General features: G+C 33.4%; 2 protein-coding genes across 3 annotated transcripts; one reads left to right on the top strand and one right to left on the bottom strand.

The window, feature by feature from the left end:
- Positions 1 to 468: 468 nt before the first annotated feature.
- On the top strand, positions 469 to 10,028 carry LOC132705253 (serine/threonine-protein phosphatase PP1-beta-like). The gene is made up of 7 exons (XM_060675740.1): positions 469 to 573; positions 1,127 to 1,258; positions 1,316 to 1,546; positions 2,344 to 2,520; positions 4,377 to 4,525; positions 9,718 to 9,852; positions 9,906 to 10,028. The coding sequence occupies exons 1-7, from the start codon at positions 516 to 518 to the stop codon at positions 9,927 to 9,929; spliced, it is 906 nt and encodes a 301-aa protein (XP_060531723.1). The 5' UTR covers positions 469 to 515; the 3' UTR covers positions 9,930 to 10,028.
- Positions 10,019 to 26,424, bottom strand: LOC132705242 (uncharacterized). 2 transcript variants are annotated; one of them, XM_060675721.1, is made up of 16 exons: positions 26,228 to 26,424; positions 23,445 to 23,533; positions 23,215 to 23,389; positions 22,910 to 23,137; positions 22,185 to 22,358; positions 21,973 to 22,128; positions 21,825 to 21,919; positions 18,898 to 19,117; positions 18,369 to 18,843; positions 17,176 to 17,281; positions 16,856 to 17,117; positions 13,814 to 14,078; positions 13,471 to 13,763; positions 12,661 to 12,758; positions 11,299 to 11,414; positions 10,019 to 10,235 (listed from the first exon to the last, which is right to left on the bottom strand). In XM_060675721.1, exons 1-16 carry the CDS (start codon positions 26,291 to 26,293, stop codon positions 10,072 to 10,074), a joined length of 2,982 nt encoding a protein of 993 aa, XP_060531704.1. In that variant the 5' UTR covers positions 26,294 to 26,424; the 3' UTR covers positions 10,019 to 10,071. The 2 variants fall into 2 exon arrangements, with proteins under 2 accessions (XP_060531704.1, XP_060531705.1); XM_060675722.1 differs by lacking the exon at positions 26,228 to 26,424 and adding an exon at positions 23,751 to 23,885.
- Positions 26,425 to 27,792: the final 1,368 nt, after the last annotated feature.

Here is a 27,792-nt window from a genome sequence, read left to right as displayed (position 1 = left end):
CCTACTTTCCAGCATTCCACGCACCCTTAACTCGTCTTTTAGCTGAACGTATAGTGGGCAGCAAATTGAAAACTGACGAATTGACGAACTGCTAGCGGTCAAATTGATTGTTTGATTGATTGATATAGAATGTCCCTTCCTAAAACAAATTTGTGTAGACCGCAAAATATTGAAATGACTCCTGGGGGGCTCATAACTGCTAATAAATGATCGTCCCCTTCCGCAATAAACGATATTGACGCACCCTGTACATAACATTCGGTAATATTAATTCCAATTTTGATTTTGCAGATGTTCAATTTAAAAATATACCACTCGCACCTTTTAAGTAGGCACAGGTATAACTGCGTAATGTGATTGAGTTTTATAGAACACTTATTTTTCATTGTTTAATACTGCTTAGGATTTTTATCTTATCGCCTGTTCGATGAAATCGTGCCTCACTCGTATTGTGCAAACTGTGTGAAACAAATTTGCAGTAGTTTTAAGATTGCAGGGCAAACTTCTGTTTGAAAATGTCGTTCGCTAAGGTTGACGTCGATGGTATTATCAAGAAATTAACATCAAAAGAGCGTAAGTCCGCATGATAACGTCGACCACTTTACATCAATCAGTAAATGTGATTGCGAAGTAAAGCAACGACAAAAAAAATAGAGTTGTTTATTTCATTCGGTTTACCAGCGTTGAATAGATTAATGGGATTATCAAAATTTGATGTTATATTGTAAATAATACATAATTTTCATTAGCTATTTTATTCTTTGTCCTCCTTAATTGAATTTTTAGTCGTTGTTATGATATTATTTCGTTTTATGTAATATTCATAACTTTAATTAGTAGCAAACAGAACGGTGGTAGTTTAGTACGTTCGAAAAATTGCCTTCAGCCAGCATTATTCAGAAATAAAAAATCTTTTGGTTGTTTACTAAAATATGAACCACTACTCAGTATAGGAAAATATGACTTTCTCTGTCTGACGTACTTGTTTGGTTTGCTTTTAGTGTATCTATTTATTTTGCAAATTTTGCAAATTTTTAAAGCTAGGTTTAAACCAAAAATCCATCAGAAATTGATCTACTTTTTGTCAAGTGTTTCAATACTAGAAAGTGTCCCTTTAAATTTTTAGTCAGAGAAAGCAACAAAATAAAAATGATCAACTTGCCAGAATCGGACATTAAAGGCCTGTGTTTCAAAGCGTTAAATGTTTTCATGTCACAACCGATGTTGTTGGAACTGGAAGCACCGATCAAAGTGTGCGGTAACTAACGATATAAATTTCGACGTTTTATTGGGTACAATAATCGGATACTTTTAGGCGATGTTCACGGACAATTTACCGACCTTCTGAAACTGTTCACATTCGGTGGATTTCCGCCCGATTCCAATTACCTTTTCCTTGGAGATTACGTGGATCGGGGCAAGCAATCCTTGGAAACGATGTGCTTGCTTTTAGCTTACAAAATCAAATACCCGGAGAACTTTTTTCTGCTCAGGGGAAATCACGAAGCAGCCCAAGTTTGCAAAATATATGGATTCTACGACGAATGTAAGCCGGTAATATTGACTGTCGCCCTTACCACAGACCCTGACCTTATAAATTGTATTTTAACTTTTAACTAAACGCGTTTTGGTGACACGTGAAAATATTTTATATGAGCACAATTTTTGACAATTGTTTACATCATAGTTGTTTTTGGTAAATTTTGGCAAATGATCGCCTAGTTGAATATCTGTCGAGACATGTTGTGACTTCTTTGATGAAATTATTGCCAAGCCATCTTTACAGTTTCGCAATTCTTGGAAAATAGCAAAAATATAATGTCCTAATTTTTACAGTTTTTGTTTACAGTTTGTTTTCCTATAGAATTAGTATCGTGTACATACCGAAATCAGTAAATCTGATTTTATAAGACGTTTTACCATGGCGCAATAACTAGTGTTGTATAAAACAAATGCAGAGATATACGTTTTAAAAATAGTATTTCGCCCACTGTTTACTTTCAAATTGTAGCTTAATATATGTGGGTAAGTAAAATTTACTTAGAATCGATAGAAAAATACGATTCAGTGTGTTTACTATCGATCCTAGTTTGTCTGCCAACAAAATGATGTCAAAGGAAAACAGATAACACCGATACATAAGTACAAAAAAAAATAATCACCTCTAAAGGCAATCAATCTTAATTCGCCATAAAATAAATTCAATAAATTCGATGGCGCAAGTAATAAATTTTATCCAATACGATTAAAAAAAGTCTTAATCGATAATACCAACGTTATCGGTCAGCACCTACTTATCAACATAATAAGAGTAACACCCTAACGCGTGAAACATTCTTCTAGGTAAACGTAGGTACAATACGAAACTTTTCAAAATTTTCACGGACCTATTCAACAGGTTACCCGTAGCCGCCATAATCGGTGACAAGATATTCTGTTGCCACGGCGGTTTGAGCCCTGACCTGTTACACATAGGACAGATCAGGAATATTGAGAGACCCATCGACGTTCCCATCCAAGGTATATTATTCCTGTTATTACGGTTACTATGGCCATCCTTAAAGGTTTTATTCGCTGGAGAAATGAAAATTTTTATAAATGATGGTTTGCAATGGCTTTACTTTTCATACGTAAGGGGTTGAAAATATATTAAAAAAGGGGTTTTTCTCCTTTTCAATTAAACTGCTGTAGATGTTTTGTGGGTCGTTTGGTAGAGGCCAGTGGCATCGGCGTAAACGTAACACTGAATATTTTTATCGACATGCCGCTGTTTTCTACAAAAATAAATTCCAACTTACGATTTTAAGCGGGAGCCAAGACGGCGGTCCTACAAAAGTTTCATATTTTAACCCAAAAATCATCAACTTCATTGCCATTTTCTTGAAGAAATTTTGCGAAATTTACTGATGGATGTCCGCCATTCTAACCCGAAATCGTACGTGTTTATGCACGATGGTCTACCAGTTCATTTCAGTCTCCTCAGTCTATGCTTTGTTTGCCCTTATAGCTGTTAGATAATGCAGTGGCCCTACGTATGCCTCTAAATTTCACCCACTAAGCTGCCCTTCGCGCCATTTTCGTTGTAACGGGACAATATCCATATTATTTAATTAAATTGCCGCATCTAAACTTGTTGACAATCTGTCAGCGGCCATGTTGGATGTTGCTAGGTTAGAAGCAAGATTTTAAACCTCGCGCATGCGCTTGTTCAATGAACCTTCTCAATTTTTTTTGTCATTGCTTTATAATCTGCATAGGTAGGGCCTCTATGTCTCTGGTAGCTACATTCCTGCCAAATTTCCACAAAATATCTAAATTCCTTTTATTAAAAATAAGGACAAACCCACTGAGCTAACTCTGTTACTCTGATAGTAGAGCTTAACTAAGGATAAGACCGTTCAAATTGAAAAGATAATGGTTCAGCTAAGAAAAGCGAAAGTGTGAATTATTAGAAAAAAGTACATTGACGTCATTGGCGCTTAAGTACAAATTTACGCTACAGCTGATATGACGTCACTCTTTTGTAGCAAATCGCACTGGGGTCAATGTGATAGTTTTCGAAAAAATAATAGAAAGGACAGCTCGGCATCTAATGGCAACAAAAATATGTATCTATCTATATATCCACTTACCTAATTAAATGCATTTTTTGTTCATTCGATTGTTCGCACATACTAATTTTCGATCGTTTTTTTTTATGTGTAGTAGTAGCAGTAAGTAGTAAGTATATATATAAAAATTGCTTGTAAAAGCAGCTGAAAACTTACGCACTTAAAAACTATTTAAATATAAAATTGTGCTTTTATTATAAAACTGGATACATAGTTCATAATTTTTTTGTTGGCGTATTTCTTCTTTTTTTTTTTTTTTTTGGTTGGTTTTTTGTTATTAGCACTTGCTTAAGAGGTATAAACAAACCTAAAAAATCATAAAGCAGGCCAACTGATATTGACCTAAGAGCAAAATATTATCGTGATACAAACTGCTTCAAAAAATAACAAAATATGAATAATATATTCAATGCCCTAAATGGAGAATAAAGTAAAAATTATTAGCAAAATACTATTCATGACACTAATATTTACAAATTGTTTAGTTTTCTTTTCAGTTTTTAAAATTCGTTTTAATCTGTTTTTTTGCCTATTCTCTTTCCTTCCTATGCCTGAATATTTCAAGTTCATTTTCAGCTCTCTTGGCTGATACATAAGTACAAAAAAAAATATGTTTGACTAGATAAACTTTCATGCAAAGTTTAATTTTGTTCATTTTTTACCACATAATCGACTAGAAAAGCCTCTTTTACTATCTAGAACATGAAAACAGTAATGTTCAGACTTTTGCATAACAAAATATTACCGATAAAAATATTTTTTTAGGATTGCTTTGTGATTTGTTATGGTCCGATCCATGTCCAAAACTCGGATGGACTGAAAACGATAGGGGAGTCTCATTTTCGTTTGGTCCCGATGTGGTGGCAAAGTTCTTGGCCAAACACGATTTTGATTTAATTTGTCGCGGACATCAGGTATGAGTATTTTTCATGCTTATAATATTTTGTAGCTATTTGTAGCGATCTCCACACTGTTAACCTGCTATTACTTGAACATTTAACGAGATCTGGGCATATTGTTGCGAGAATTTAAATATAACAGCAGGCCTGAGAGATTTTTTCTTGGTCGCTTCAAAAGTTCCTGTATTTCCAACTAACATTTTTCGTTGCGTAATGTTTATTACTCTTATGAAACCCCTATAAGCACTTAAATGGCGAATCCTGTAAAGGTAACGGTGATGAAATTTTTTAAGTCCCATATAAAAATTACTCCTGGTTTATTTGTAATTAGGCTGTTATCCTTACCTTTATAAATCATAAATAAGTTTTATGACGGCAATGAATGTATAAATACATTAAAATGTTATTATAAACTTCGCGAACTACCACCCTTTTCACTTCATGTTTTTCTATATTATTTGTTTCCAATTGATTTTGTTTTGTGTCCTTGTCATTGTAGTTTGCTCTTACACCGAAAAATTTCACAACAACGGATTTCCATTTGACATTGTTATGACAATGTCTTCTTATTAAATGATATAACAATCAATAGTCTGAAATTTTTCTAATACGACTTTATTTTATTTGGCACCAAAAATTTATAGAATAATTTTTCATTTTATCCTTTATCCAGATTTAATTATTTTGGTAAAAGTCTAAAAATTCAAATTATGTCACATGAATTGTTTGTTACAATTAAAATGCAACGTTGCATATTTTTGAAGAAATATGTCTTCAAGTGTTCATGGAATATTGCATAAAATATTTATTTATTTACTTACGGTTTAACCAATTTACAGAACTTTTTCATTCATGAAAGGCAAATAGAGAGAAAGAGAGCAGTATAACAGCTAGAATCAAACAAGAACAAAATATAACAATAACAATAAATACAATGAATGGCAATGATTACCACGTTAAATTTTTAAAAACTTATACCTTTACAAACCTACAGTTTTGCTTAGTTTTGGTTTAATTGCTTTGGAAAACTAAAAATACCTGGAAAATTGTTCAATTATGCCATCATAACCTCACTTTTCATTCGTTGTTTATTAATTCGTCTTGAAAGAAGTGGAATTTTTTTCTTAGAAATATTTATAAAGTTTTGAACCGCTAAAAGAGATAAAAATGCAAACAACTTGATCCGGGACTCAAGTTTAGTGCCGTAATACAACAATGGGTTACACTCTTTTCAAAAAAGCTGCTGCTACATTTAATTTTTGAAAAGTTTTTCTTAAGAATGCAAGTATTAAAAATCATGACTTCAAAAACATTATGAGAAAGTTTGCTACTGGGCTACAAGTTTTATAGCGTATATTTATTGTATTATATTATATTTATAACCAGTTTCAATAGTAGCTATAGAATCTTTATTAGGTGCTTTAAGATTTATGAGGATTTTGTGAAGTTTTGAAACCCCAAGAGTAAAAGTTTTATATTAAATTAAAGTGGCTTTTATTTGATGAAAATCCATTTATCAAAATAAATAAGAACTAAAAGTTCAGATTTTCACGAAATTATATATTTTTACATGACAATTGTTTCTACAACACCGTGTCTTTATCAAATATAATATTTACAAACTACCTATATATACCGAAAAATGACCATAAAACTGTAATTAATGTTGATGTGAGAATTTAAGTTCAATAAGGGAGAGAGAGAGAGATTTGAATCTAATGGATCGTTAAGCAATACATTTCAATGTCTCATTTTGTTAATCTCTATAGCCTCCAATAAATTTAATTTTCTACTTTTTGTGGCTGTATGTAGAATATCAAAATCGTCGTCAAAAATGTGTTTTTCTGTGTTTAAGTGTGTAGCATAATTAGAATCTAGACTATTGTTTTTAAACGCTCTTTAATGTTCGTTAATGCGTTTCTTGAAGGATCTACCTGTTTGTCCAATATGAATTTTAGGAAAAGATTCGCAATAAAATATAGAGTTTATAAAATATATTATAAACTCTCAATTAATAGATAACAACAAACACAAACAAATTTCTCAAATGTCACTAGTAAAAACTATCAAAAACAAAGCTGCTGAAAATAATATATAAAGGGAAGACAGTCATAGCTATCCATCTTCCAGAATATATTTCAAAAACCAACAATTTTCTTAAACCAGAACTTTTCCAATGTATCAAACAAGATCCTACCGGGTTATATCAAAGACAAGTCAAGGAAGTAATTACTACCTGCACACTATTTAGTGACAAAGACAAATATTTTTTTAACAATTATGAATCCACAACCGCCGAAATTATATTCTTTAGTTAAATTACATAAACAAGATATGCCCATTAGACCAGTCGTGTCTTGTGCAGTTAAACTCTCAACAAAACTAGTAAATATTTTAAAGTTCCACACAGATTTAAAATCAAAATTTGCATTAAAAAATTTTGTTGAATTGATCAACAAAATTAAACATATCAGAATGTCTTCTAACGCAACACTATTGTCTATTGATGTACAAAATTTATTTCCCAGTATTATATTATATTATATATGTATTATATATGAGATTTAGTAGATTTTACCCTAACTCGGGAACAGGTTAACCCATTGGTGAAACAAGATTTATTAAAATGCTTAATAGTATCATTAGACCAACATTATTTTGAATATAATGGACAGATTTACATCTCAAAAGAAGGTTTGATTATGGGAAACCGACTTAGTCCTTTGTTAGCTGATATTTTTAGTGATAATTTGGAAAATGTCATACTAGAACATCCTTTAAGTAAAAGTTTTTTATGGTGGTATAGATACGTGGATGATGTCTTTGCTTGCTTTGTTAGAACGGACAGACAATTGAATTCTTTTTTAAATTACATTAACTCATTACATAATCGTATAAAATTCACTATCGAGATTGAACAGTATAACTCTATTAATTTTTTAGACGCGAAAGCGCAAAACAAATTAGATTTTTCAATTTATCATAAACCTTCACACACGGACACAGTCATACATAACGGCTCAAATCACCCTTATACACACAAAATGGCTGCATTTTACTCTTTTATACACAGACTTCTTAATACGCCACTCTCAACAGAAAATTACAACAAAGAACTTAATATCATTAAACAAATTGCACTGAACAACGGCTTCAATTCGTCCATTTTAGATAAAATTATAAATAAAAAACAAATCCAGACAACAGTAAACTCTATTTATCCGAAACCTAATCCAGAACACGAAAAATTAAAAACAATTACATTCATAGGAGAACCTAGTGAAAAAGTTTCAAAACATTTGTCAAAATGTGGTCTAAAAATCGCTTTCAGAACTAACAACACAATTGGAAACTTTTTAAAAAACAATAAAACGAAATGTCTAAAATGTAAAAAATCAGGTGTCTACAGGTTGAAATGGGGATCTTGTCTTAAAATTTATATTGGGCAAACAGGTAGGTCCTTCAAGAAACGCATTAACGAACATAAAAGGGCGTTTAAAAACAATAGTCTAGATCAGGGGCTTCATAAACTGTGGGTCGCGACCCCCAGGGGGGTCGCGAGACTACTGAAAGGGGGTCGCAAAGATCTGATACTTTTTAATCATTATAAATAAAATTTTAAAATTAGTATACACACTACGTACAAATATAAATAAAAATAAAAATCATACAAAATACTATTGTAGTTTTATTATAACTATTTTTTGAAAAAAGTGGCAATGCAAAACTGTTATGTAGGGCCTATAAATGAAAATATGGAAGTAGCATTTAAAATAATAAATACAACGCGCTCCTCGATTTTCAACTGAGCGTTCGACATTGATGTCTGGCCGCCGGCGTCAGTGTTTGCAAGATAACTTAGTGATTATAAGTACCCAGACGCTGCGTCGCCTTACAGCTTACACATACAATACGGAAGCATAATCAAGCTAGGCTAGGCGAATCGGCATATTATTTTTATTGCGCTGCACACTTCGAAGTGTTTTCGGAGCGCGAGCATTGAAGATGCCAAGTGAGATTTTGGCGAAACGTCTGCAGGATTTCAGTCGGATGCAGGATTTGCAGGATTCCAGTCGGATGCAGGATTCCAGTCGGAGTTCAACGAGCGAACGGATGATATCCCGGAATATAGTGTCATATATATATATATATATATATATATATATATATATATATATATATATATATATATATATATATATATATATATATATATATATATATATATATATATATATATATATATATATATATATATATATATATATATATATATATATATATATATATATATATATATATATATATATATATATATATATAGTTTTATGTCATTCTATTTATTGTGTTTTATTACGACCGATATCCCGTCAACGTTTCCAATTATATATATGTGAAATGAATGGGTACGTATTCTTTAATCCTTATTTTATTTACATTGTAAAATAGTGCGATATTACATCTATATCTACGGTTAATATATATTTCATTATATGGAGGAGGGGGTCGTTTAAAATTTCCTAAGCTTGAAGGGGGTCGCTATATAAAAAAGTTTAAGAAACCCTGGTCTAGATTCTAATTACGCTACACAGTTAAACACAGAAAAACACATTTTTGACGACAATTTTGATATTTTACATACAGCCACAAAAAGTAGAAAATTAAATTTATTGGAAGCCATGGAGATTAACAAAATGAGACGTTCAAATGTTATGCTTAACGATCAATAAGATTTAAATACCTTTCCTTTAAATTCTCGCAACAACATTAATTAATGTTTCATGGTCATTTTTCGGTACATATAGTAGCAGGTAGTTTGTAAATATTACATTTATTAAAGACACGGTGTTGTCGAAACAATTGTCATGTAAAAATATATAATTTCATGAAAATCTGAACTTTCAATTCTTATTTATTTTGAAGAGTTTTATATTTTATAAGGTTTTTAAAAACGCTATAAAACATGTTTAAAAAATCTGAAGTAACCAACATAAAAGGTTTTACAGATATAAAGTATTTTCAACGCAATATTATAAAAGTTAAAGTAGTTATCGGTAGTTATTGGACGTCGTACAAAACTAACATCTATGGTGCGAAAAATGTTAGTTGAGTTATAGGCATAGACAGCGCCCTTATATTGTCTATATTGTGGCTATATTTACAATATCAACGGTCAGTCTCTAATAATACATGAATGCTGTTGTTAGGTGGTCGAGGATGGTTACGAGTTTTTCGCTCAGAGGAAATTGTTGACGTTATTCTCGGCTCCGAATTATTGCGGAACTTTTGACAACGCGGGAGCGCTTATGTCCATAAATGAAGACCTGTTGTGCTCGTTTCAGGTAAGCGGCGGGGAAAGAGGAAATCCACTCAATTATAATTAATTTGATTTTAGATATTAACTCCTAAGAAGAACTAGTCGATGTACAATAATCTGTCGTTATAAAGTACGCTGTGATGTTTTAGATAAGGCGGTTAAGTATCGATGTAAAATAAATTAGGTTTAGGTAAAATAAAAAACTTTATTTCAAACAAAATCCTTATCGATAAAATTATATTGATTAGTTGATCTCGTCGTGAAGCAGGTTTCCGTAATGGACGTTTTCGTGGGTCGGGTCGAAAATTGGATTTTGCTGCGGGTATATCGTCAATTTGCGAATAATATAGCACAGTATCACAAACCCTCCGAAACAAGACGCTATTATGACGTACGAAATTTTTTCACCTAAAACGGAGAGATGTGAAACACGTCGCACATGTGAAACGTCAAAATAGTCAGACACAACACTTTGATTTGTTCCCAGGTCCAAAATTTTACAAACTGGTTTCAATGTCTGGTTTCAATAGTAAAAACTATAGACTTCGTATTATATATACACTTTGCAGCCCCAGCGTATAGATAGATATCGTTAGCTCTTTCAGCTTTGGTATTTGAATATAACTCCAATAGATTCCAAATTATTTATAGGTTAGATTTCTATGAGAAATTGAATGAGGCAGCTCTTGGATTTCAAAATACTCTAAGATTTTTGAGAGTACCTCGTATCTCTTATTTTTAGTTGCACATTAATAAGTTATATTAAAAAACAGTAATATTTTTAAAAAACTGACTGCGTTGCTGAATACGACGTAAAAATTGCTAGCCATGTTACTCTGCAATTGTAACTAAAATGGAACACACTGTACAGGGTGAATCAAATCGACACTTAAAAAGAAACTCTAGGCTTTAGAGTTTTAGGGTGTTTTTCAAAAATGTGCATATAGAAAAATATCAAGTATGCAATAACTTTGGAAATGTAATTTTAAGTCCTTTTCAATGATCCAAAAACATAAAGCATATCGGATATAAAAAAATCGCCTTTTCGCGTGCCTGTGGAAATGTTTTCATAGAAACACACAATCGAGCTCCAGACATTAGTTTTCGTTAGTCCATCTCCTTTTCAAAGGATAGAGTTTCTCTTTCAAAGTGTCCAATTTGGCCCATCTACCCTCTCAGACGTCTAATTGTTGTTCACAATTTGTAAGAAGTTTGGAGGTATTTGATGAACCACAGAGGGGTCTGGGAGAGAAATGACCAATGTTTTTATCTACAATCCGATGATGTCCCTGTATCCTCCCCTAATAAATGGAACTCTGAGATTTAAAATTTTATTATACACTTTTGAAAAAAACAAACGGAAGAATGAACGGGTTACGGCGTTTGTGGTTGCAGCAGCAACAATAAAAATTCTTGAAAGTAATGGGGTAAAATTTTAGTGGAAAGACGGGAATTGCTGGCTGATACTTACCATCAAATCTATTAAACGATATCTCGGGAATATTAACCGTAACGTTTTCTGCGTTGTCAAAATATTCTTCCAGAGTTGCATTGGCATTTAATGATGTCGAATTATCCAAGTCTAAACTATAAAAGATTAGTTTTAAGTATTGCAATCGGATGCGATCAATTTCGTAACAAATTCCACATGGATAGAAAAGGTGTAGTCTACTGTAGATATCTGAGAGAATTTACTTTTCTTATGATCAGTACTAAGGAATTGTTTGTGCGTATGAAACTATAAATTTGCTTTGAAAATTATCGGAAATAATTTTTTTCCTGTAAAATTTACATGTTTCTGCGTAATGCTCACCTTAATAGTTTTTAAGCTTTTCCGATTATTTTCGTGCTGTGGCATTTAGTAATTCATATCTAAAAATTCGCCCATAACCCGTCTGCGAGATTCGACTTTGTGGACATGCGAGTCTGGCTTGAATTTTAGGGTTGTGATAAGATTTCTGTCTTAGTTAATTTTGTTGTTTATTTGTTGAAATACCGATTCGGGTACGTAGAAATAAAATACTTATTACAAAAACCAAAACAAAAATCTAAACTGTTAATGGAAGAATGGTCGCCAATCAAGAGTATTCACACGCCTTTCACGCACCAGATTCCAATTGGCGTGCATTACATATAGGCAAAAAAGCATTGCCTACCCTTTCGTTTATTGAAAACAAACATAAATTGAAAATTTACTTATCTAACAACGCTCATTCATTACTTAAGACATACCTATTTAAAATGACCTACATATTTTTATTTTTCTAAATTGTAAGTTAGTATAGTCTTTATTACGGTTGCAAAGCCGGAAATATCATACAAAACAAACGCCACCTGTTCAACGTCTTATTATTACCTAAAAAACGCATCCCATTATTCAAAGTCGAACGGACGGCCAAAGCTTAACATTACATTTAAATGGGCAAGCAAAAGCAGTGCGTGACTGCAAGCGATGAACACACGAAAGCAGTCGAGACCGTCCGATCCGTCGGATGCAGTGCGATACCGTGGCCCGCCGCATGCGGTATTGCCAATGCCAATGATATTACAGAACTATGTAAGAAACGGTCCCACGTTATTTTAGGCAAACGATCAATTTTATGATGTTTTATCAAGATGTGTATTAAGTAGAAAATTAGAAATTTGGTTGTAAGTCAGCTGTATATTGTTTAATTGTATAATTAGGGCGTGGCACCCCAAAAATTTTTCGCCTCTTGCCTATCCTGCAATACATTGTACTGCACGCCACTGTCAAACACCTGCCTGATTGAGTTGTGACAACGTTCGTTTTATTTTCTGTGAATATTTTAACTTACATAGGTATAGTACTTACAAGAAATATCCCAGAGATGGACAGGAACATACTACGTAACCATTTAGATGTTTTTTTATTCTGCAGGTACTCAACCAGCCATTTTTGTAAACTGAACACTAAAAATTTAATACTAAAAATATCTAAAAGCCTTGAGAAGTCTGTTTTATAAATTAGTAAATAGTAATTGATTTCGTTAAAATTAAAAAAAATCAGTGTAATAAAACGGCTCGAATAGATATGTTTTCCTTAATATGCTTTTGGTATATGGGTAAAGCAGGAGAAACTCTCCACAAGCTCCTGCAATTGAAAGTGTAAGTACTGTTTACCGATAATTGTGCCTTAATTATCTAGAACAAAAAAGAATATCGAAATATTTTTTATTAGGATGTCGTTTTTTTAAATAGGTCTTTTGTGTGATGAAACGCTTCTTTAATCTGTCACTTTTTGGAATAATTTGACAATAACCTTTTGGACATCCGTTAAAGTAAGAAGATAATGAAAGTCAAAGTCAAACATTCTCCGTGCATACACTGTAGGAGACTGTAAACTTATTTTTTAACGATTTTTCAAAATTTTGGTTTCGACATCTAATGTTTTAAAGTTTTCTTGCACTACAGTGGTATTTAAAAAACCTAGGTTATCCTAAAAAATGGTTAGTTCATTAGTGTGGAAAAATTACACGTTTGGCATCAAACCGTTTTAAACGTATAGTATTTCTTCTATTTCCGTGTCCATTGTACAGGCTGATCCGTTAAGGATAGCGAGCTTCCATATCCTTAACAGATCACCCTATATCATATTTGCATATATTATCGATAAAACAATTACTTTTAAAATATTATGCTGCGGTTCTTCGGTGGGCAAGAATACTGTTACGTTGAAATCGACGGCCTCTTCGGAAGGACTATTTAGACCGCGGACAAGATGGAATCCAAAGGTGGTGGAATTTCTACTAAAATAATCTCGGAACATGGTCTTCGCCGAACAGTACCCTGTTGAGTTTCCGCGCCAGTGGGTTTTAATTTTTGCCGTCATATTCCAGGAATTCTGCTCGAACGGAATCGTTACGTATTTACTACCGACATAAAACTTTTCTACAGCGAAAATTAGAGTTTTCATTTCTAGAACCGACTCGTTAGTTGCCTGAATATGAAATAATTAGTTAACTAACCAACTTGGAAGACCTTATGTCCTTTAAAAATATTGGCGCAAGCCTGTTCCATATACGCGACTAACGTGTTTACTATATGCTCCTTTTCTTTCTCTATACTCTCCCTGTTAATCGAATTCGCAATTATAAACTCCGACAATTCCAACGAGATTTTCATCTCCTTCAGTGTGTGACTATTTTTTTCTTTGGTTAATAGCAAATGTCTGCCAATTGATTCCCTTTGGTCTTCTGTTGAAGACAATTGATCCCTTAGGAGTATTACGCTCTGCAAACATTCAAGTTAAACATTCTAAATTTACAGCGCGTTCCTTAGTGATGTGTCAATGTTGAAGGGGGCGGGGGGGTAACTCGCGAGGTGATTTTGAAAAAAATTGGAATGAATGAATTAATAAATGTCAATAATTGTTCACTGTTAGTAGAAGATTTATTATTCGTGCCTTTTTCAACGATGACGAATTTGAATAAAGCTCAAAACCGACAAACATCCTGAGACGTGTACGGAAGGATCGCTAAAGCTCGAAATGTTTGTCATCAAATTGTTGGGCGAATTCTGATATATGTAATATCCGTATCATATACTAAGATTACTTCTGAGGGATTTTCGATGTCATGTGACCTTTTGTGAGTGCCAGAATAGTAATATTAATTATGTTGTTTTCTGTGAATGCTGTTTAAAATTTCAATAATAATTATGTTCTGCTGCAGCACAAATATTCGCGTGCCATAATAAGGAATTACTAGTAAGCATCCAATCAATTAAGATGTGCCAATTGCATGTGCATATATCTCAGAAATTATCAGATTTAAATTGATGAAATTTAGTATACAGAGGTTTCTAATTAGGTGACATAGCCGACGTTGCCACACACGTTTATGGTTTTTCCCTAAACCACCAAACTTTCTTATTTTATATACAAAGGGTGTGTTTTTATTCCATTTTTGGATTGCTCTTAAAAATCTTTGCAGGAATGATAAAAAACACAAAATTAATAATTTAATTAATAAACTAGAATTTAATTTATGAACAACATAATTAATGATTTTAACAAATTGCTAAATTTAAATAACAATGAAAACTACTTAAAAACAAAAAAGAAAGGTACTTATTAGAATAAATGCTCAAACTGACTTACTTCTGCTACTTGACTATGTCCTAAGCATTCTGTAAATTCCCGTACGGTGTTTTGGTTAGTTTCTATATTAGTCAGAAAAAAATCTAGGGGATTTAAATCTGGTGAAAAAGACGGCCACTCGATAGTACCTCCGATCCACCGATTTGGAAACATCTGATTCAGGTACTCTCTTACATGGGGACTTGCCCCATCTTGTGGAAGTTTATATGCTAGTTCTTCCTGGATATTGTTTCTCAAAAGGGAAACTACTCTTCGATTCCTAGGATTTATTTTTTTATTTACTATTGGAGGTTTGACCGGAGTAATTCTAGCCAATTTTTCTATCCACAATCATTCCTATTTCGCCATTTCAGAATGCTCGAATATAGCAAAGCTAATTGGGGGATACATCTTTAAAAGGGTATAATATTTTTCACTGGTCAGAATACCATTTATAAACAAAAGCCATATAACTTTTAAACCAATGATTCTAACCATACATCTACCTTTTGAAGTGTATTTAGGTACCATGTTTCATCAACCGATGAAGCATTTGACCAATATCGGCAATTAATAAACGAAACTATTCAAACAAAAAGTCGCCTCATCCACCAAAAGACATAACTCGAGAAATTTGGATTTAAAATCGATTCATCCATAACACCACCACCAAATTCCACCCGCCAATCTTACTTAAATTCTAGTTCTGGTTTAAAATATTTTGGTTTTTTGTCAACGGTAATCCAAAAATGGAATAAAAACATACTCGTCCATTTAAAATAAGACAATTTGGTAGCTTAGGGAATATCTATAAATGTCGTCAATGTCACCATTGGATCCAGCCTAATTAGAAACCACTGTATATATCGCTACGATTCGAAACGATGTTTTGAATCGCCAGACTCTTTTGGCCACACATTTCGGTTAATTTTAACAGTTTGGTGTTGTAAATCCTCGGACTAACACGTCATGAAATGGAATCACTTGTCAGTAGTGGCGGTAGCGATTGCTGTTTTAAACAAATGATCAAAAAACAAGCACCGAAAAATGTATTCCCATATTAATTTATTAAATGAATTTAAACTGACACCAGGTGATTAAGTATAATTACTTATGAATGGAGGAGACGTATCTGGAATTACATTATCTTGGCACTGGTAGATGCTATGAAAATTTAAAGTTTTCAGCAGGAATTTCCCCACAGAAAAAAATGAAAAATAGACAATGAAAAATGCAAAATCTGAGTAAACCTGTAGGGACGACGTTTTTTTTTTAATAAAATAGATTCAGGAATTAACAATTCAGTCATGACACATCATTAAGAAACGTCCTGTATAGGACGTTCGGTGAAGGGTTAGGGTTTTTATTAGCCTTTATTATCAGTTTTAGATCATAACTCGTTATTGATATAGTAACTGCGTCTAAAAATAATTTTTAGAAATGGTGACAAAAAAGTTATACAAATGAAAATGTCCATTTTGGGATATTCTTTACAATATTACTGAAGCAATGCCATAAAAATCGTTTGCAAGGTCTGCAAGTAAGAAATTTTAGGCTTAAAAAAGAAGATAATTTACTAAACGCAAGATATCGTAACTCCTAATACGACTAAATTGTTAAAACGTAACCAGAATGTCATCAAATTGATTCGGCATTTTGACAATTCTGAATTGCCAGCGCGAAATTCATATCACAATTACTCCGGCGCCAACTTCAAAGTTTGATTTGATTTTACATTAGTCCAAATAAAAGTTACTAGCGGCTATTTCATTTTAAACTTACCACAAAAATTCTATATTTACAAAATTTTGTTATTTTTCAAATTATCACATTTTTTAATTCGTGAATAATGTAAAGTGATGGAGTTTATTTGTACCAACTTCAATCATTCTGTATTGTTCAAGCAGACAAGTTTTCTGGTAGTCCTCACCTCAATAATATCCGTCGACACTTCTAAGTAAGCTTCAAATTGAACCAGACTTTGTAAGAATATTCCTGCGCTTGCTTTCCACGACTCACTCTTGGGATCAGCGCCCAGAAATGATTCCATTTTTTCCTTTAATTCTCTGTTGACTGTATTGTTTATGCTGTGCGTTTGATATTTGGAGGTTTGGGTGAAGATGACCGCGTATATCATTGCTTTGGTATAATCACCAGCCTCAAGTTTTTGGTGAAATATTTTTAAAAATCCGCTAAAATCAATAATCGACAATATTTCTACTCCAAGTTAATTTTTAATTGTAAGCTAACCTTTCGTCTAGCGTGTTCTCTACGTTGGTTATAATTGTTGGTCCAAACATCCTCCCGCAATTACCCAGATAATCGCATCCTTCCACGTAAGTTTGAATGCCCCTGTCTAAATCCACGCATAAGTGATATTGCAAGGATACATTTTCTACTCTCTACTCTAAAGTAATCAATTATGAGCTAATCAGTTGTGCGCAAGAGGTCATTTAAAAGCGTGAGTTCCAGTACTTTAGTCACAGGTTGGATGCTATCTAATTCTAGTAAATTTGAAGCACATATTTTGATGTTTGTGAGTCACAAGCGACACTTTTCCTCAGATTTGGACATTTTGGAGTGGAGAGTAGAAAAAACATGTTTCGTTGAGAGGTTTGAAGCTTTTGTGGCTAGTATGTCACAAAACCGCAAATAGCACAAACGAAAAAAAATTATATTTGTTACACTTGTTCCACTTTTTATTGTCGCATTTTTCGTATAGAGAGTGTCTCGCGGTTTTGCCATCCTATATAAAATTAACAAAAAGTTATTTTTTTCAAATGGAATATCCTAGGATCTGGAATCTTATTTTAACATATTTGTGAGTGTAACGTTTTTATAAACCATTAATTAAACACAATATCTCCACAAACATGAACTGATATTAACAATAATTCTCTAGTCAGTGCCACAAACAGTGGCTCCTAAAATAACAAAAAAAAACTAATATACACTGCCTTGTTGCTTATAATTAATTGACATTTTAAACATCTTTTAATTTATTAATAAAACATTAAACATTAGTCGAGTCCAAGTTGCTGACGTTTCGCCAATCATCCTGTTGGCTTCTTCAGAGCTTGACTGAAACTGGCTCGCATTTTACTCTATATATGCTTATATATTGTTTGAGGGGGGCGGAGCTAAATGAGCGGCATAAACACCGTCACCGAAGTTTTGTGAAAAGTATTATATGCCTTATTCTGTAATGCCCAACAGTAATCATGTACGTTTTGGGTAGAACCTAATATTAATATTACACTTTTGTAGATTATTAATGATTTTATGAACAAGTTTGAGTCTATTTAAGATTAATTTTGATCAGATTGTATTGGAACTAGTAAGTGCCTAAAGTTTCCACAAATTCTCACATTCCATTCTTCCACCAAGTCTAATGTTCCATCAATTGTGAGACAACCTGAATGCTATTAACTATAGTATAATACCTTCGTTATACGGAAGTATCGTTTCTGTGGAAAACACATCTATCCCGGTATAGAAAACTGCATCAAAATCGTCGAATATGAACCCGTATTTGTATAATATGGGCCTTGTTCCGACCGCAGGACTAGTTTTAAACAAATAAATCGATCTGGTCGCCACGCAATCTTCAGAAGATACGTTCAGTTGTTTCAAAATTGGCGTCGGTTCGATTTCTATTAACGTCCAGCCAGATACCGTGATAAAGTCCGACGGTTTTTCTATGATTTCCGCGGGGTTATTAATTTCTTGGATAGATGGACACGAGACCGTCAATGACACGTTGTGCACTCCGTCTTGGAGGCCGGGCCACGTTTTCGACGGAGGCGGAATCTTTAATTTAAACTCTTTGGAGATCGTAATGTTTCCAAACTCTTCTATTTCTTCGAGAAACAATCGATCCATTGACGAAATATTATGGATTTCGTTAAGGAAACCTGGCTAAATGTAAAATTTTATTTACGGTTTTCTCTTACATACCCATTAATAACTTACAATTTTATTTAGGTCTGTGGCATACTGCCCACCCGAAACCCATCTCACGGCACAATAGGTTCTTAATTCGTCTATGTGCGCGACAATTTCGATCCCGTTCAAGGGTTTTAGTGGGTACTCCATATGGAATTCGATAGATGGTACCCCAGAAATTACCTCGACTTGGCACGAATCGTTTCGTTCCACTTCTCCATTTTTCACATTCAAGGTTATGTCATACCTAAAAACGTAAAGAAATCTTCAATGTGCTAACCCAGGCGGGTAGTAGAGTCTCATAGTAATCTTTTGGTAGTTTTGGTTTCCGCACTAAAAAGTTAATTTATTTTTGGTTTTATTTCCTTGTTAAAAGGCAACGGTTTATTTTCGTAAATTCAAATGACTACCAACACAGAAAATAAAGTAGTTAAAGTGGTAATAGGTATGCAAAGGGGATACTCAGTGACTCAAATTTCTTTTTTTATCGTGTCGGTTATACAACTCGGGTTTTGTCTTTTGCTATCCATTCATCAACACTGACAATGGTGTTGCATGGTGTCCTCGTATGATATTCGCAAATAGAAAATAATGTTTATTTGACACAAAGAAAATTATGCATTACGTTTATAGTATTTTTTTTATCAGCGTTATAAAAAAAATACATTATCCTGAAATTGAATTATAAAAAATGCTATTCCTCGCTATCTGAAGTACAGTCATCTCTTCCTGAAGTTAAAAGTCGTCTGAACTGATTAATAAACGCTGAACTGCTTAATAAACGTTAGCTTAAACTTAACTCGCAATGATATAGCGGTGTGCACAGCACACCTATTTTTTCTGCTAAATCTTCTACTGCGTATTTCATAAAGCGATGTTTTTATCAATTTGTGCTTCTTTATCTAAGTATCTTCAAAATTAAAATATTTCGTGGTTAACCAGTCAGTTGATACTTCTTTAATTAACTTGCGGCATCGATCAGTACTACTGAAGCAGCTGGAATATATTTTATCATTTTCCAAAAGGCACGATTGAAAGGATAGCAAACGCCCTCATAAAATTCCCTCCTCGCTTCCAATGTGGACGATTCTTAGTCTCGTTCTTTTTCCTGAAAGCACTTTAATACTCGTTGACAGGTTTTCTACGACAGCTCGCCCAGCACTGGTTAAATTTTGTTCTTGCCATACTACCACAAGATATATTTTTTTGAACGAGGCTCAAGGATTAACTTGTGCTGGATTCCTAGTCACACCAGCATTCTGGAAAATGAAATTGCGGATGCTATAGCTTCTTCCCCTAGTGGCTCTGGATGTGTACTTTCGGGAATTTTACCCTTTACAGAACCTTTGGAGTTCATGGACCTCTACATGGAGAATGATTGGTTCGAGACGAGAAGTTACGACCTTGTGCAGACTAAGGAGCGGTTATTGCCTCAGTCCGGTTCATTTGCACAGAATCAACGTGTTCCCGAATAATCTCTGTCAATGTGGAGAAATAGGAGACTTACACCATATTTTATTTGACGGCCCTCTTTACTGGAGTGAGAGCCAGGAGCTCTACAACACCTTAATAGCCATTGGAGTCCCTGCACCCATTCATCTTCATTCTTTCCTCTTTCACCCCTATGCTACGGAAGATATTGCAGGTATCTTAGCAAACTTCTTTCATGCTTGTAATATTCGCTTATAAGTTAGTGTTTATGCGGTATGGTATTTTGCTTGTGCATAGCCTGCTTTTAGACTAGCAATTGGATATTTTCATTCCTTTTCCTTTTAAGGCAGCCCAATTATTGTTCATTTCGTCCACAATCGGTAAGTCTCTTATGTCGATGAAGCACCGAAGAAGAAACCCTCGACGGACGCCGGACACTGGGCACATGATCTAAGTAGTCCAGCCCAGCTTAGTGCGAAAAGTATTTTCTCTCTCTCTTCTACTCTGTTCGGTTATGCTTTGTCTATTTATCTTGCCTGTGTTTGACAGCCTCAATAGTTTCTCGCTTCCTTTGCGCCATATATTTATGTCATCCCAATCGTTCGATTGTAAGTCTCGAGCTTTCATTGGTCCATCAACTTTGACGTTCTAGCTTCTTCCCCGTTTCCGTCGTCCGTCGAGATTCCACTGCCTGATGCGCTTTGGCCATCTAGCCTCCCCGATTCGCTGTAGGTGCCCATACCAGGTTAAACTTTTTTTCCCACTTGTCCTTCTAGTCTAGACATTCCACAACTCCTTCATTTCCATTGTTTTAAGCTCTGAACCGTACGTAAGATTTTGTGGTAGACGATGGACTTTGTTTCTCGAGTAATTATATCACCCCATAAGACGGAGTTTAGCTATCTTATGACACGTTTGTCTAGTGCTCCTTTTTTAAATAAAAAAACTTTTCTTCTTTTCTTCAGAGCCTATTTATTAGTATTGAATAATTTTTAATTTTAATTAACTTTTAATTTTTAATAATTTTGTTTCCTATGGCGGACATAGAAATTGAGTGGAATTGGGTGGAATTTTCCATTTTATTACTCTACATTAAAATACCCTATAATCATGTACTCAGTTGTGCAAGTATGGTATCCGAAGTCATTTAATTTATTCCAAAGTTATTACTTCTGAATAACATATCTAAAGATTTTAAAAATAATTTTTAATATAAGAAAAATTGGCTTGCATTATATGTTTTCAAGAATATGATAATTACTTCTTGGCCTGATACTGCTAAGGATTCTGACTTTTCAGTGTATTTATGATCGGGATAGGGACTTATTTTGGGGCATTAAGTTTCTTTTTGCATACAAAAACGAAAAAATATTGGATCAGGTATAAACGACCCATACCTCCTACCTCTTCCTAAAAATATCCAGAATTTTTATTTATATTTTATATCTTTTTTAAACCTTTATAGCTAATATTAAAAATCAAAATTTCAATATTAATGAAAATTCAAAGCAAAGCACACTTACAGTCCTTCCCGAGAAAAACCATTTTCCAAATGCAGAATCGAATCCCTTTGATTATCGCAGATAATTTTTGATTCCAGAAAACAAAACCATTCGATCTGTAATTCGTTAGTAAACAAACTAATAACGAACAGAAGTAACTCGGGTGTACCTCATAGTTCATTTCTCTTCCAAACGGGTTAACAATATTGGGCTTGATTGTGATCGGATTGTTCATGTTGATTGTAGTTTTCTTAAATGGCAGGCGAACTTCAAAGCTGTCCCAAATATCTTTGGAAGGTTCGACAGTTTTAATTTTGACTATGGCCTGAAATAACAAACCATCAGATACATCCGGATGGGATATTGATTAATTTTTGTTACGTTAGCAATCGACACTTCTCGTTCCGCGTCAATCACATTACATTCCACCACGTATGTTGCGCTCGTTTGGACAGCGGCAATCAAGACATCAGAAAGGATGATTAGTTGGGAACTCTTTTCTGTCAATGGAATAATAACTTCCGATCCGTTTTGACTCAAAAATGTCCACTCGAACTAAAACGGGACAGTTTACCTATTTTTTTGGTTAGATAATCGATGGCATTTGCAGCAAAATTCGGGGATTGCTCTAGAACACTCGCCTATCTCCTTAAGAATGAGGAGTTCCCCTTTAAAAGTGTCCAATATAAACCAACCTGTCTATGACATGGTCAATTTAGATTGTCATTAATAGTATAGACGTGTTATAACTTTTTATAACTCTTAAAGTCTCTAATAATAAATTTTTTAGTATAATTACTTAAACCGTACTGTAACCGTTATTGGTGGCTATGCTCTTGATTAGTTCTTCAACGGATACTCCACGTATCTCAAAGAGTATATTCCTAATAATTGGCTTGAAAGGACAATATTTAATTCACACTGTAAGCCTTTCTTGTGCTCTGGTGCTTAGCCATTGCTTCCAAGAGTGTTCCAGGCCATACCTACCATTTTGCTGAGAGTGCCGAAGCTAAAGAGTTTCTAAAATTTAAAATGTTTGTGCAGAAACACTGTCTCCTATTTATTTTAAATTTTATCAGGAAGGGATTTCCATACCAATGACTTACATGGTATGCCGTTAAATTAGAACATATCGCTACTTTCGCGTTAATAATAAGATCCGAAGTAATGTACACGTAAGAGGTACCAATTTCCAAGATCAAGCTGGCAGCCGATGCATCTGAATAAGGCATGTCGTTTTGTTCTGGATAAATTAAAGGAACTTGCTTCTCCTCGATTCGTCCGTCGGGATCTTTCAGCATAACGTGGAGGTCGTATTTAAATCCAGGTTGCAACTACAACAAATCCTAGGTTGTTGACAATAGTTGGAAGCCTCGTAGAATAATTGAGGGTTTATTGTCAAACGTCTTACTAATGAGTTGTTAAATTGTACGACACCTTCTCCTGTATTCTGGTAATTGGTATTCATTGTTTTTTCGAAATCTCTAAGCACTTTCCACGTCATCAGCGTGCAGCGTTGTTTATTTTGGCACGTTGCGATCCTGTCGGCATTGAGGCTGTATTGCGCTAGACAATTTTTTGGTAATCTACAAAAAATTTTTATTTTACTTTTTGCAATGCCATTCCTGTGTGTCTACTTACACTATTGTTGTGGTGTTTCTGGTAGCTTCCTGAATTTTCCCATTGAACCCGCATGTCGTTTGAGGCAAACCGATTGTTAAGGTTTTGTCCTGAAAAATATTCGTATCTATTTAACCTGATGAATAGTTTACGTTTTCGAGTCTTATTTGGATCAATTCGACACGTTAGTAAGGTTGATTTTTTCAATTATTCATAACAATCTCAACTAATGTGATGAAATATGTGGCCCATGTTTTATTCAGAAAGTTCAATAACGTATTCGAAAAGTACAAAAATCGATTTGCTTTTGTGATTAAGAATACAAACCTATAACTTGTAAGTTGCGTGATTCACAATGGCTTACTGTGGAGCAAAGAACACAATATCACGCTGACATAACAAAACATGTTTGAGAGAAGTTGCACCAACTCAATGATATCCCTCGTCAGTTTTAGAAGTAAATATTAGACACATAATTGAAGAAATGTTGTTTAGCGCTTCATGATATATAAATAAAAATATAAAATAAAAATTTCATTACTTCTTGGGTTAGCTAGTCAGTGCTCCTTGTTGACTGATGCAGAGATTCTGCTCATGACGCATTTTATTTTTAAATGTATAATTTAAGTAAATCTCAATTAAGTTTAGGTAATTAACTAATTAAATTAATTAAAAAAATTAAATAAATGTAAAGGTCCAAAGGAATAGATATTGATCTTCTTCTACGTTGCCTCCTGTTACGATAATTTCTGTTTAATCTTGTACTAATAATGTTTATCGATTCAAAAAATTACTATTACTGCTACTGCTATTACAAATTCAGCACACCAAAAAAAAGTTTTCAAAAATAGACATTTTTAGGAACTTGCCAACAGTTCGCCAAAAATTGCATTTCAAAGGGCATGGAGTAGTGATAAAAATGTTCGTCTGCTTTTACCTTAATGGTCTACAATGAAAATCAATTGATGCCATGAATATTTGATGAAATTCTAACGGCGAGACAATCGATGATTTAAAATTTAACAGTAATGTGGATAGCATTACTGCATGTGAGACCTTCACGGATTACCGGGTCGAACCAATAAGTATGTGCCTGTCTACTTTAGAATTTATTTTTTGTTAAAACACGAACGATAGAAATATTAACGTATTGTACCAATACTTGCTGGTGTGCAAAAAATAAATAAATTGCAAGGTCTTTTGAAAAATATGCGCGATTTTTGTTATAATGACGAATTCGGTTAATAGATAATAATAACTATTGGGGTGAAATTAAGAATTAAGAGTTAAGAAATAAAGAATTAAAGCATCATATCTCAATTTATTTAAAATAGTAATGGTAATGTTTTATGAACATGTTCCATACCTACATGTCATATTTTCTTTTGTTTGACATTGACACATGACAGTAAGTAGTTTTGCATTGCGTTCTTATTTTCCTTGAAAGTAATACATTTTTTTTAAGAACTGAAAAAAGGGTACATTCTCCTTTCTACAAGAAATTCATTAGTTATAATCCTATTCTATTCAAACGAAGTTGTATATCTAATGTAAATCTTTGAAACTATAAAAGATTGATATATTGATATTGATAGCAAATGGCGCACAACATTATTCAAATGATCTTGCACTTCTTATATTTTATGCAAAACGAATAATTAAAAAAATATTGGTAGATCTTCGATCTTTTTTAACCTATGATCTAATAAAAATAAATGAGCTGTAGAACGGATTGAAAGAACTTGAAATAGGTAACAAACTAACAGAAACGATTCAGTCACATTAAGAACAGATAATAGGGTCAGGGGACGGTGTTTGTTGGAGTATATGTCAATAGAAGTAAAAAGCAGACTGAGACCAGGTAGTATTTATGAATTGAATAAACTAACTAAGTTGAGTAAACTTATATTCAGGAAAAGGAAAGTGGGACTATACAAAACAATCATAGGACCCGTAGTTCCATATGGAAGTGAATAATGGAAATTAAACAAAGCAGAACAAGACAAGAACAAGAGATTATCAGTCTGGGAAAGAAAAGTATCACATAAAAATGACGGTCCACAGAAAGAGAATACAATATGGATGAGAAGATAGAAGGAATTAAAAGCCCAACACGTCCAGAGAATACATAGAGATAGAATCTCAAAAACCACTTCTTACTCATTCAACCGGTAAAAAAAACCGCAGGGAGAACCAAAAACAAGATGGAAGGCAGAAGCCGAAATGGATATAGCAAGAATGGCAAGAATGAAAAAAGAAGGCAACTGACAAGCAAATGTATAGAAAACTGACGACACAGGTCATGAACCTACTTGCTCTGCAGGGTTGCTTTATCATTTATTATTATTAAAATTAACGGTAGATCTTAAATGTGAAAAAATATCTATCCTTGCAACTATTTAATTTATTTTATCATTATTTTATAGGCAAAATAAATTTCAAGACCATTTCGGTTGCCACTTCTGCAATTATTCCTGGATGGTTAATATACATTTCATTTTACTTGAAGACATTTTCCTTTGCTTGTGTCGATTGCGGTAACGTTACCTTACCAAAAACGAAAATTATTTGAGAAAAACATTAATAATTATATTAATTAAGTAATGAAGAAGCCCTAAATTATGCAAATTGGAAACTAGATAAAAAACAACATTATTTATTTACTAGGGCTGTAAAAAAATATCTAAAAGCGTTGAAAGTGAACTATTAATGAACATCTCAATTACAATTTTAATTTTAGAGATACAGTTTCACTGATGTTCTGCTATTTTTACCCAATAAAATGTGACGCAGCCGTTTCTCACCTGCAAAACTACGGCTTTCGTCAAAATGGCGCTTAGAAATAGATAAGATATTTTGCAAACGAACATTTTTTAGCAGGTCAAAGGACTGATAAATTGTTATACGCGCAACTGTTTATCACCCGGCACATTTGTCCACTCACAGCGTTTGTCTGACCTATATTTTAAAGCAAATCCCCAATATGTTTATATCTGTCCGTGGGGGTTTCTATAACAACTGGGATCTTTTAAGGGCGACCATGCAATTTATATAATTAAAATTTCATAAACAATGCGCTCAAATATTAATCGATCAGAAAAGTGTTGTAAAATCTATAGGTCATTTTCCGAAATTATTACCAAATATGAAATTTGTTGAACTTGGTCCTTTGGTGCCGTTTTACTTATTAATTGCACTAATTGATGAAGTTGCAATTATTTAATTACTTATAAGTGGTTAAGAAATAACTGCGCTGGAAAATTGAAGATTCTCTTTAATTTTAACTTTTTAAATTATTTTCAATAGAGCAGCCGGTATATTATTTTCGTTATCATTTGAGCTTCATGGCAAACAGCTGTTACACAAGAAGAGAAATTTATGTTGGAAATTGATTTATTAACAAATGTATTTTAAAAATTATAAGCTCCTTCTACTATGTACCGTCTCTCTTGGGGTTGTCGACTATTATGGCATACGCTTCTATATCTAGATCTTTTTAATTTTGGATGACATAAGATTTTATCCATGTTTAAGAACCTACTCCGATTTATTTTCTTCTTTTAATCTCATTAGAGTGGTCTCGTTGACTGTTGATTTCTCTGCCCGAGTAGATGTAGTGGTGCACTGATTCTACTACGAGACCTTGAATTGAGATGTTGATTACTTTGTCTTTCGGCAATCTGCTAAATATTATGGACCCATTTTCTCAATATCTGGAGTCAAATGATTCATCAGATTCATCAGTACCTTATGTTCTTGGCCTTTGTCCTGTTATAACGTCTTAGTTTTTTTAAAGACTTTGACTTCCTTTAGAGTTTTAAATATACCTATAAATAAATATCCCTAATTATCTCAAAAATTTCACAAATAAGCATTTGTGGACTTACATTTTTAGGAACTTTTTTTTATTGATATTAAATTCGATTGAGTATTAGATACTAGTACTGATAGTAGATATGAGGAAAATTGTTGATATTCTTCAAATATGGTACTCCGTTTTAGAAAGAGTAGAAACGATTGCGTTTTTTGATCAGCGACATCTTGACGGACATGCTTCAGGACATGGATCACGACTTGGCAGCGAAATTTAGCAAAATAAAATCAATAATACCAAAAAGAGGTTGTTAGAAATCCGGTACTAATGAAACTCTGATCAGTAGCAGGAATATGGCTGTCTAACAGAAGAAAAATACTTTTAAACTGCCCTTTAATACTGGCAAAATTTATAGAACACGCTTCTTACACAGAACTAATCGTTCCTTTTCTTGGTAAACTAGGGATAACAACAAAAGTTAAGAAAAGTAACTAATTTCTGATAAACCGTTAGATATAGACCTGATGTTTAAAATAGCAAAGATGTTTAATTATT

This window comes from Cylas formicarius, unplaced genomic scaffold (genome assembly GCF_029955315.1).
Source record: "Cylas formicarius isolate icCylForm1 unplaced genomic scaffold, icCylForm1.1 PGA_scaffold_7__23_contigs__length_41026272, whole genome shotgun sequence".
NCBI classification, from domain to species: domain Eukaryota; kingdom Metazoa; phylum Arthropoda; class Insecta; order Coleoptera; family Brentidae; genus Cylas; species Cylas formicarius.
The sequence above is the reverse complement of the archived record's forward strand: the minus strand, read 5'-3'. Positions and strand labels throughout refer to the sequence as shown.